The sequence below is a fragment of the Salmo salar genome, chromosome 18 (assembly GCF_965601325.2).
Source record: "Salmo salar chromosome 18, fSalSal1, whole genome shotgun sequence".
Classification (NCBI taxonomy): Eukaryota; Metazoa; Chordata; class Actinopteri; order Salmoniformes; family Salmonidae; genus Salmo; species Salmo salar.
The window spans coordinates 41,938,393-41,950,971 of NC_138308.1; the positions used below are offsets into that span (position 1 = coordinate 41,938,393).

Sequence of the window (12,579 nt, forward strand, 5' to 3'; positions counted from 1 at the left end):
TGTGTGTGTGTGTGTGTGTGTGTGTGTGTGTGTGTGTGTGTGTGTGTGTGTGTGCGTTCGTTCTGTCTTTTGAGGACCGGAATGACAGTTAATTGGGTGTTCCACCCCTTGACGGACTGAGGTTATTAGCCCACAGCAATAACAGCAGACTAACAACGCGCGGTATAGGATAGAAGTGTCACTCAGACACTTTCCTCTTTCCTCTTGCCACGGGAGAAATGCACTATCTAGCCGCAGCACAGTGGAAATATGTTTTTTGGAGGAGCGCACCAGTGCGCACAGCTTGGAATCGCCTAATCAGCCACACGTGAATAAAACACAATTTTCAGGCGGGAAAATATATCTGTCTGTAGTGGCTGTACTATTGGAATTTACATAAACTCCTAGAAAATGACAACGGAAACAGAAATGGGGTCCACGAAAATAACACCCGAGGTTCTGCAAGAGATGCTACAACATTACAACTTAACGCGACAAGAGTTCATCGAGTCTTACAACATACAGCCGCTTGTCTACGTCCCTGAGCTCCCGTTGGGCGCTAAGACTACTTTCGTCATTATGTATGCTATCATTTTCGTCCTGGCTCTGGTTGGGAACAGTTTGGTTGTCTACATAGTGGTGCGTAAAAGAGCAATACAGACCTCCACTAATATCTTCATCTGTTCTCTGGCGGTGAGCGATCTTCTGATCACATTCTTCTGTATCCCGTTCACCTTGTTGCAGAACATCTCCTCGGAATGGCTTGGAGGTGAGTTCCTCTGTTCCATGTTTCCATCAACACCTGTCTGCTCTGCACTGCATGTCTACTGGTTGAATTAACATTGTTTACACGTAATTTCAATGAAATTACATTGAACTAAAGTGGAATTAGACATTGAATTGACTTTATGCGCCCAGTGGGGTGCCTACTGTCATTGATAGTTTGAATAGACTTTAGAAGCCTATTTGGAATCGTTGTTTTTTTTCTTCTTCATCCTAAAATAATATGGATGCGCATTAAACTTGGCAGTAGTTTAAGAATATTATAATCGGAGCCTTGACACTCATTGATTTATGAACGGGTTGTGTTTGCAGAGAATCTCAGTGTATTATTGGCTTCTGGTGCCTTCTACAGTTTAATGAAACTGATGGATGTGGGTCACTCAACCCATCAGTCAAAATGTTGCCGTTAAAAACCAACCAACATGGGAAGTAATAGACTATAGAGCAGTGGCTTACAGAGTATTTTATTTCCATAGTTGTAGTCTAAGTAAATAGTTTTTAATCGATGTTCTGGTTTGCCGGACGTTAGGGTTTATAGGTGGCTTGAGAGTTCTTTCACCTTTTTCAATATTTCACACAAGATTTAGAGCAAGCAATATCACATTCGTTTTGTGATATAGGTTATACTGTGAATTGTCACAAAATAGCCTATTTTGTTTGAATGGGTGAGGAGCAGCCTTCTGGGGGACTCCACATCGAAGCCAGGGGATTTAGGAGTGAAGGTTACCTACACACGAATTTCCCCATGCAGTTATATAACAAGGGCCATACCGGCTGCAGTACACAGGCAGCTCAATTATGATATGTTGCACAATTCTTAACAAAAGAGCTGATTTGATTGGTCAAAAGACCAATTAGTGAGAAAAAAAAGATCGGAATAGGTCTGTGTAAACGCAGCCAATGAGAGAACGTATGGCGAAACTTCTGCTTGTTCCGTGTACAGTGTGTTTTTGAGTGACACTTCTAACCCCTTCTCTTCCTAGGTGTTCTCATCTGCAAGACGATTCCTTTTGTTCAGACTATGGCCATAGTGACAGGGATTCTCACAATGACCTGCATCGCCGTGGAGAGGTACCAGGGAATTGTCTACCCTTTGAAAATGAGGAGGCAGTACACTCCGAAAAGAGCATACAAGATGCTAGGTATGCTTTTAAAAAATAAACACTTTCTGCTTTTGTGTTAATGGTGTACGGCAGTGAGAGTAGAGAAGGGAGGGTGGGGAGGAAGAGAGATGAGAGAGTGGGGAGGAAGAGAAATGAGAGAGGAGAGGACTAAAAGGTCGCTAGGTACAGACATTGTGAGAGGATAGTAACCTATGAGAGTTCTTCAGTTATGGTTGAATTTCTTTCATAATATAAAAAGAAAGTGGAGTATGGTGTGTAGATAAGTGGAAAAAAATGCATAAAGCTCTGAGGCACTGACAACAAAAAGAGAAGGAAAATCTTTATTTAAACACATTAAGCTCTGAGGCACTGACAACAAAAATAGAAGAAAAAAATGGCTTAGGTGGCTTATGGTAGTAAAATTAACATAAAATTCTCTGGCAACAGCTTTGGTGTACATTTCTGCAGTCAGCATGCCAATGGCACGCTCCTCAACTTGATACATCTGTGGCATTGTGTTGTGTGACAAAACTCCACATTTTAGTGTGGCCTTTTATTGTCCTCAGCACAAGGTGCACCTGTGTAATGATCAAGCTGTTTAATCAGCTTCTTGATATGCCACACCTGTCAGGTGGATGGATTATCTTGGCAAAGGAGAAATGCTAACTAACAGGGATGTAAACAAATGTATACACAATTTGAGAGAAATTCGCTTTTCGTGTGTATGGAACATTTCTGGGATCTTTGTTTGTATTTTTGTTCAGTGAATATAGGAGATAGGGTGCCATTTGGTACGAGACCTAACTCTTACCAATCACTATAGCATGATGCTAGACTTATGTGTTGAATTCATTCATATGTTAAACATACAGAAAAGGAACATTCTATTCCAGCTACCCAATAGATATACAGGATAGGAACATTCTATTCCAGCTACCCAATAGATATACAGGATAGGAACATTCTATTCCAGCTACCCAATAGATACACAGGATAAGAACATTCCATTCCTGCTAACCAATAGATACACAAGATAGGAACATTCCATTCCAGCTACCCAATAGATATACAGGATAACAACATTCCATTCCAGCTACCCAATCGAAGGTACACATGAAGGTACCTGTGCCATTAAACCCCTACAACTCATCCAGAACGCCGCAGCCCGTCTGGTGTTCAGCCTTCCCAAGTTCTCTCACGTCACCCCGCTCCTCCGCTCTCTCCACTGGCTTCCAGTTGAAGCTCGCATCCGCTACAAGACCATGGTGCTTGCCTACAGAGCTGTGAGGGGAACGGCACCTCCGTACCTTCAGGCTCTGATCAGTCCCTACACCCAAGCAAGGGCACTGCGTTCATCCACCTCTGGCCTGCTCGCCTCCCTACCTCTGCGGAAGCACAGTTCCCGCTCAGCCCAGTCAAAACTGTTCGCTGCTCTGGCACCCCAATGGTGGAACAAGCTCCCTCACGACGCCAGGACAGCGGAGTCAATCACCACCTTCCGGAGACACCTGAAACCACACCTCTTTAAGGAATACCTAGGATAGGATAAAGTAATCCTTCTACCCCCCCAAAAAATTAAAATAAATAAAGATTATATATATATATATATATATATATATATATATATATATATATATATATATATATATATATATAAAAACATAGATGTACTATTGTAAAGTGGTTGTTCCACTGGATATCATAAGGTGAATGCACCAATTTGTAAGTTGCTCTGGATAAGAGCGTCTGCTAAATGACGTAAATGTAAATGTACAAATGTGAAAAATTGGTGGATACAGTGTTTTGGAAAGAAACTCTTCATATGTCTACAGTATATGATGTATTACTTGTGGTATTGTGAAGAAGTCATTGTATTGAGACATGTCTTCGTTGTGTAGGACTTGTATGGAGTACATCAGTGGTTGTGGGATCCCCAATGCTGTTCGTACAGCAACTAGAGGTATGTCAAGCCCCTCACATCACAGCTACTGTAGCTTCAGATCAAATCCAAACGCTTACAGTAAACATCCTGGCACCTAAGAATCTGACCTGATCTAACCTAACCTGACCTGACCTAACTTAACCTGACCTAACCTGACCTGACCTAACTTAACCCCTAACTTAACCAAACCTGACCTAATCTAACCAAAACTGACCTGACTTCACCAGACCTGACCTTACCTGACCTTACCTAACTTAACCTAATCGGTTGCTTTCAGAATCACTCCAGAACACCCAAAGCTGTGATTGAATGCTTCATTGATGTGTTTCCCCCTCCATTCCCAGGTGAAGTATGACTTCCTGTACGACCACCACCACGTGTGTTGTCAGGAGCGTTGGCGTTCCCTGACCCACAGACAAGTGTACACCACTTTCATCATGGTAGCTCTGTTCCTGATGCCCATGGCAGCCATGTTGTTTCTCTACACACGGATAGGGATAGAGCTGTGGATTAGGAAGAGGGTGGGGGACTCCTCTGTCCTGAACACCATGAACCACAGAGAGGTCAACAAAATATCCAGGTACTGTATGTACTGTACATATATACAGACATCTTTCATTGTTTTTATTGTGATAGGTATAGGGAAGAATGAGAGAGGGAAGAGATGAGCCAGGAGAGGGCTGGCCACCATCCTCAGAGCCTGGTTCATCTCTAGAATGAGAGAGGGGAGAGATGAGCCAGGAGAGGACTGGTCACCCCTCAGAGCCTGGTTCCTCTCTACCCAGTACAGCCAGGAGAGGACTGGCCACCCCTCAGAGCCTGGTTCCTCTCTACCAGGTACAGCCAGGAGAGGACTGGCCACCCCTCAGAGCCTGGTTCCTCTCTACCAGGTACAGCCAGGAGAGGACTGGCCACCCCTCAGAGCCTGGTTCCTCTCTACCAGGTACAGCCAGGAGAGGACTGGCCACAATCCTCAGAGCCTGGTTCCTCTCTAGAATGAGAGAGGGGAGAGATGAGCCAGGAGAGGACTGGCCACCATCCTCGGAGCCTGGTTCCTCTCTAGAATGAGAGAGGGGAGAGATGAGCCAGGAGAGGACTGGCCACCATCCTCAGAGCCTGGTTCCTCTCTACCAGGTACAGCCAGGAGAGGACTGGCCACCCCTCAGAGCCTGGTTCCTCTCTACCCAGTACAGCCAGGAGAGGACTGGTCACCCCTCAGAGCCTGGTTCCTCTCTAGAATGAGAGAGGGGAGAGATGAGCCAGGAGAGGACTGGCCACCATCCTCAGAGCCTGGTTCCTCTCTAGAATGAGAGAGGGGAGAGATGAGCCAGGAGAGGACTGGCCACCATCCTCAGAGCCTGGTTCCTCTCTAGAATGAGAGAGGGGAGAGATGAGCCAGGAGAGGACTGGCCACCATCCTCAGAGCCTGGTTCCTCTCTACCCAGTACAGCCAGGAGAGGACTGGCCACAATCCTCAGAGCCTGGTTCCTCTCTAGAATGAGAGAGGGGAGAGATGAGCCAGGAGAGGACTGGCCACCATCCTCAGAGCCTGGTTCAACTCTACCCAGTACAGCCAGGAGAGGACTGGCCACCCCTCAGAGCCTGGTTCCTCTCTAGGTTTCTTCCTAGGTTCCTGCCTTCTAGGGTGTTTTTCCTAGACGCTGTGCTTTTGCCTCTGCATTGCTTGCTCTTTGGGTTTTTTGGCTGGTTATCTGTAAAGCACTTTGTGACAACTGCTGATGTAAAAAGGGCTTTATAAAATGCATGATATTGATTGATTGAGATGAACGGGATATGAAAAGTTGAAAGCACGTGGGTATTGAACAGCAGTCTGAGTTGGCAGCACTAACGCTAGACCATTCAGGCACACAGAGCTTTTATACAATACCTGTTTTATTGTGTTGAAATGCATTGTGCATGATGACACCTGCATGTCTCTCAGTATGCGACGAATAAAAGAAAGGGAATCAGCATGAGAAGGTTAGAATGCTTTATTGATTTTCACAGGAAGAAGAAGCGAGCTGTAAAAATGATGATTACCATCGTTCTGCTGTTCACAATCTGTTGGGCTCCGTTTCATACCGTTCACATGCTGTTTGAGTACAGTAAGTATATGATCTATCATACTACAATAACGACAGTAGGGCTAGATCTAACAAGCTGAAATAGGGTGTAGTACATATAGCGTAAACAATCACCGTCACATAGGTTAACCTTTACATTCAGGTTTAACTGTAACTCAGAGGCAGGTGTAAATCTGACTGTTCAGCATGTTTATTTTACTCTCACTAAACACGTTTCCATTAAACCGTTCCATGCGGATGAATTACCTGATGCATGAAAAAAAAGTCACGACCAGTCTGATGAAAACATGAAATGTCCGTACAAGACTGTGTTGGCAAACGTTTTTGTTCGTTCGAAATGGTGGGATCTTTTTGTGTAGGTAAAATCAATTATGCGAGAAATGGCGGTGGAAATGCATTGATGCGCAAATATTGATTTAATAACCATCATATCAAAGTAAACTTGGAGTGACGATATGTTGTGTGGTCCTCTCACTACGACTCGGGAAAACATGCAGTTTATTCACAGGGTGGTGAATGTGCAATGAGCTTGATGCTCCTTTCCAATAAATGTCGAGGGTCTTATTCAGGTGACATGATGATCGATGCTTGGCTGCCGTTTGACAAATGCACATAATTTTGCTCTTATTCATAATAATCTGATAATGTCGGTAGCCTACCCGCTCTGTATCTGCGAGCTGTTGGCTAGCGCGCATGTGCCCAGACCAGAGCGGGCACATCTGCTATATAATGCAACAGTTTTTGTGATACAAGTATCAGTAGAGCTGGAAATGTGATGGAAACCTATTTAACTTGTATTTTTCCATTCGGTACATGAAAATGTAACAGTAAAAGTGGCGTTTATATGCACTACGTCACGCACAGCCTCTTGTCGGGGCTCTCGAGTGGCGCAGCGGTGTAACATGCTGACCAGACCGGACGCGTCGCGTGCGCGAGCGTCGCAAAATAGATCGCGCTGCAAGGCCTGCCTCTCCCATCTCCTCATTGGTTTATAGAAGCAGGTACCCACGTCCCATCTCCTCATTGGTTTATAGAAGCAGGTACCCACGTCCCATCTCCTCATTGGTTTATAGAAGCAGGTACTCACGTCCCATCTCCTCATTGGTTTATAGAAGCAGGTACTCACGTCCCATCTCCTCATTGGTTTATAGAAGCAGGTACCCACGTCCCATCTCCTCATTGGTTTATAGAAGCAGGTACCCACGTGCCATCTCCTCATTGGTTTATAGAAGCAGGTACCCACGTCCCATCTCCTCATTGGTTTATAGAAGCAGGTACCCACGTCCCATCTCCTCATTGGTTATACCCACGTGGGTGATTGAAAGAAGAACTGTTTTGCCGGTTGTCTTGGTGATACTATGAAAGTGTAGATGGATCACCATATAAGTTCAAAGATGAAAAACCCTGAAGGAGGAGAGATGACTAGAAACGATTCGGTTGGCCGTTTTATGTGTGGATTAATTGTCGGAGTAGAGGACCTTGTGCATTTCAGGTAAAATAACAACTCAATGTTTATATCCCAGGACAAATTAGCTAGCAACAGCAAGCTAGCTAGCTAAATTGCCATACATGTTTAATGCTTTTCGACCTGTCCCCAAATTAATGTCATCGGTTCAGAGTTTGTTTTGATATTTTAACCTGCGTGTCGTGATCGCGTTTGTACATTTTACTTTTTTTTTTTTTTTTTACATTTTAGTCATTTAGCAGACGCTCTTATCCAGAGCGACTTACAGTAGTGAATGCATACATTTCATAATTTTTTTTCTTTTTTTTCTGTGCTGGCCCCCCATGGGAATCGAACCCACAACCCTGGCGTTGCAAACACCATGCTCTACCAACTGAGCTACAGGGAAGGCCGTGTAGGGGGACAAAATAAATGTATGCACGATAGCACACGCGCGCAGCCGGTTTGGGTTCTGTGTAAGGCACTGCATCTCAGTGTAAGAGGTGCCACTATTGTACCTGGTTTGAATCCAAGCTGTATCACATCTGGTTGTGCTCGAGAGTCCCATAGGGCGGCGCACAATTGGCCCAGCGTCGTCCACTGTAAATAAGAATATGTTCTAAACTGACTTGCCTAGTTAAAATTAAACGTTTAAATCAGCAAACAGTCTGTTTTTATTTAATGTTATTTTATGTTTCTTAAGAGAAAAATATTGTAGTGATGTCCTATATTTGTTACTGTACTGTAATTTCCCAAAAATGTATAATGAAAAAATCAGTTTCATGGAAACATCTCTGGTGGGAAAATGCAATATTGTTATATGGAGATTTTAGAATATTCAAATGAAAATCTGTCGCAAATTGGATGGAAACCTAGCTACAAATATTCTCTAAATACAGCTGAACTAATCCCTATAAACCTTCCTTTCTTCACATCTAGACGACCTGGAGAAGAACTCTGATGAGGTGACGGTGAACATGATCATCGCCATCGTCCAGGCCATCGGCTTCTCCAACTCCTTCAACAACCCGATCATCTATGCCTTCATGAACGAGAACTTCAAGAAGAGCTGTGTGGCTACCTTGTCCCGCTGCCTCAGGAAACCCTCCAACCACCGGGGCGGCGCTGTGGAGACGCCCAACAACCCCACTGTATGCTTTATTAGACCACTGAAGAGGGAGGCCTTCTCAGAGACTGGTGGCGGGGCTAATGGAGGCTTGGTGCAGGGTGTGCTGGAGAACGGTCCGTCTGTTTCCTCTCAGACCTCCTCAGCTTTAGCAGGAGAGAAGATGACGGTGAACACTGAGCTACCAGTGAGCAGCGTAGATCTGTTGAAATAGTCTCGTTACAGACTTTAAAAAAAGAAGCACTCCAGTCTCCTTTTCACCTAATTTATCCAAGTGTACATTAGGGGAGAAATTAGTACAGGTTCAAAAGCGTACCTTTTGGAAAAGGTACAAATTATCCTATTTAGGCTACCACCACAGTGACAAAGCAGTCTGTTCCTTTAAGTGGCAAAAATGTACCACTAAAACGTTTTTGGGGTGTTGTTTTAAAACTGTAGGGTACAAAACCTTATTTGCATATTTCCCAGGGTGCCTTTCAAGGGAAATTTAGAGTTACAAGTACCATTAATGACTGTGTTTGCTAGTGACACAGACATGGTTGTTACATTCAATTGCTTTGTCCTGTAGCCTTCATCAAGTGAGTGCCTAAGTTAATATTTGAACATTTACCATCATTTCCGGACTATTAAGCGCACCTGAATATAAGCCGCACCCACTGAATTTAAAAGAAAATATTATTTTGAACATAAATAAGCCGCACATGTCTATAAGCCGCAGGTGCCTACCGGTACATTGAAACAAATTAACTTTACACAGGCTTTAACGAAACACGGCTTGTAACAAAAATAAATAGGCTTTAACGAAACACGGCTTGTAACAAAAATAAATAGGCTTTAATGAACCTTCCAGAAGTACAACCATCTCTGCAGCACTCCACCAATCAGGCCTTTATGGTAGAGTGGCCAGACGGAAGCCAACCTCAGTAAAAGGCACATCACAGCCCGCTTGGAGTTTGCCAAAAGGCATCCTGGTCTGATGAAACCAAGATTGAACACTTTGAACTCTTCGGCCTGAATGCCAAGCGCCACGTCTGGAGGAAACGTGGCACCATCCCTGCGGTGAAGCATGGTGGTGGCAGCATCATGCTGTGGGGATGTTTTTCAGTGGAAAATAATAGATCTGCAGAAAAGAATGGGAGAAACTCCCCAAATACAGGTGTGCCGAGCTTGTAGCATCATACCCAAGAAGACTTGAGGCTGTAATCGCTGCCAAAGGTCCATCAACAAAGTACTGAGTAAAGGGTCTAAATATTTCAAAAACCTATTTTTGCTTTGTTGTTATGGAGTATTGTGTGTAGACTGATGAGGGGGGGGGGGGGGCAATTGAATCCATTCCAGAATAAGGCTGTAATGGAACAATATGTGGAAAAAGTCAAGGGGTCTGAATACTTTCGAAGGCACTGTACATATGCCAACTTCTGAATAACTATTCCGCAGGACGTACCCTACAATAATCAGACTAAAACAGCCTGGTCAAACTAGCCACTACCATGCCCAGCAAGGGTGACAGTGCCTTCTCACGTGTGGCCCCCTCAGCTCTGCAACACTACCTGTACTCGTCAAGGAGGCAGCTTTAATGTCCTCACTTTAAAACACAACACCTATTCAAGCTTTAAATGTTTAATGGCTTAATCTGCTTAAAGTCCATCTTCAACATTAGTAAGTAATGTGTTGACGTATTGTGATTGTGATTTTGTTTTGCTTTTTAACTTTATGCGTATTGAGCATGGGAAATGTGCTATGCAAATGATATATGTATTATTATTATTATTGACAGGAAGAGAACACCACAGCAGGCGGCTGGCAGGCGGCTGGCAGGCAGGTGTAACAGGGTTATATTGGTGATTTCCTTGCCACTTTATTGTTAAGCCAATGGGGTTTTGGTTTTATTTTTGTCTTGCCTTCACCTACTCAACATGGCATCTTATTGGCTGGTTTGCGTAGCTTGCTTACGAGGGAGGATGTTTCAGTTAGAATCGTCCCAGTGAACAAGCACCAAACCAGCGGTAGGTTGTTGGTTGCAAAGCACTGTATGTCAAAAGTGATTTTTATACTCCCAAGTGATGATTTAAATGTACAATTTATATCAATTTGTTTGTAAATGTTATTCGAACATCACACATAAGATGCAGTGTTTTTTGGTGAATATTGGTTGTGCATTTTGTTGTAGAGAATTCTTGCTAATACTAGCTAGCAACTTACTGTGTCTGGTGGGGGGGTTGTATATTTTGTACAGTGCGTGAGTGCAGAGTTGGATGGTGAGCCGTGCATTGCATGACGTGCAATTTTGTGCTGTTCCTATCAGGTACATTGTTAAAGATATTATATTGTATACAGGCAGCTAGCACGCAGGCAGGCAGCTAGCACGCATGCAGGCAGCTATCACGCAGGCAGGCAGCTATCACGCAGGCAGGCAGCTATCACGCAGGCAGCTGTCGTTTAGGAGACGGTAGACCAAAGTCCTGGTGGCAAAACCTCTTACTGCTCAACTGTACATACGGTAGTGAGAGCTAGTCCATTAACGTACATGATCACTTATAAAAGCACATTTTGTACCTTCACAAAACTACTGTCTTGTAAATGAAGGTAAGCACTGCAGGCATCTCAGAGAAGTACAGATTGTGAAGACAGGTTTTGAATATGAAATAAGACAGGGTCACCTCAGAAAGATCAAAATGCTGTGAAATAGAAAGGACACAGAGGTTCATTGTAGAGGTCGACCGATTATGATTTTTCACCTCCGATACCGATTATTGGTGGACCAAAAAAGCCGCTACCGATTAATCGGCCGATTATTAATGATTTTTTGAAATATGTATATATATACACGCACACACACACACAGCTCTGAAGTGACAACGATACTGAAGAGTCTGCTTAGGAGACAAATACTCTCAACTGTTTGAATAATAAAAATAGAGTTTAAGTTACCTGTGATGAATGCTGAAAACAAAAACTGTAATTTCTATATGCAGGAAATCCTATTTTAATAATGGGCATGGTAAGAATTGACTACCAAAGTGCGAGTCATATTTCCCATGACACCTTCTAGCAAAATCTGAAAAGCGGTTCCTTCATTTATTCCATAGGATATTTTTTGATTAACTTAAAATAAGGTCTGTGTTTGGTTTAGGCTTACACCACCTTGCCAATTGTATAACTGTGTAGATATCCATAGGATATAACTCTGATCAATATAAGCAAAGCAAACATTTTTTGTAGAGTGGATTTATGAAAATATGTTGACAAACGTTACCTAGTGAGATTTACACGGGTATCAAAACGCCGAGGCGGTTTAAGCACAAAACACAGACCTTATTTGAAGTAGATCAAGACTATTCTCTATGGAAGACATGAACGGTAAAATAACGAAGGAACCCCATTTTAAGTTCAGCCGCAAGTTATTACAGGAATTATGACGCGTCGACTATTTCTCTCTAAACCATATACCTTTGACTATTACGAGCCTGCTGCTGCCTACCACCGCTCGCTCAGACTGCTCTATCAAATATCAAATCATAGACTTAACTATAATATAATAAACCTTAGTTTCCGGATTTGACCATATTAATGACCTATCATCTCAAACATTATTCTTTCAGTGACATACGGAACCGTTCCGTATTTTATCTAACGGGTGGCATCCATAAGTCTAAATATTCCTGTTACATCGCACAACCTACAATGTTATTTCATAGTTCCGTAAAATTCTGGCAAATTAGTTCGCAACGAGCCAGATTCTGTATACCCTGATTCTGCGTGCAACGAACGCAAGAGAACTGACACAATTTCACCTGGTTAATATTGCCTGCTAACCTGGATTTCTTTTAGCTAAATATGCAGGTTTAAAAATATATACTTCTGTGTATTGATTTTAAGAAAGGCATTGATGTTTATGGTTAGGTACAGTCGTGCAACGATTGTGCTTTTGTTAAATCATACCCGTTTGGCGAAGTCTGCTGTCTTTGTTAGGAAGAAATAGTCTTCACAGTTCACAACGAGCCAGGCGGCCCAAACTGCTGCATATACCCTGACTCTGTTTGCAAGAGAAGTGACACATTTTCCCTAGTTAAAAGAAATTCATGTTAGAAGGCAATATTAACTAAATATGCAGGTTT

The 12,579-nt window shown here is 43.2% G+C and overlaps 1 protein-coding gene across 1 annotated transcript; it reads left to right on the plus strand.

Moving 5' to 3' along the window:
- The first annotated feature begins 202 nt into the window (after positions 1-202).
- On the plus strand, positions 203-9,750 carry LOC106577384 (pyroglutamylated RF-amide peptide receptor). Its single transcript, XM_014155348.3, has 6 exons — positions 203-748; positions 1,746-1,904; positions 3,764-3,825; positions 4,152-4,387; positions 5,815-5,912; positions 8,275-9,750. The coding sequence occupies exons 1-6, from the start codon at positions 391-393 to the stop codon at positions 8,673-8,675; spliced, it is 1,314 nt and encodes a 437-aa protein (XP_014010823.1). The 5' UTR covers positions 203-390; the 3' UTR covers positions 8,676-9,750.
- Positions 9,751-12,579: the final 2,829 nt, after the last annotated feature.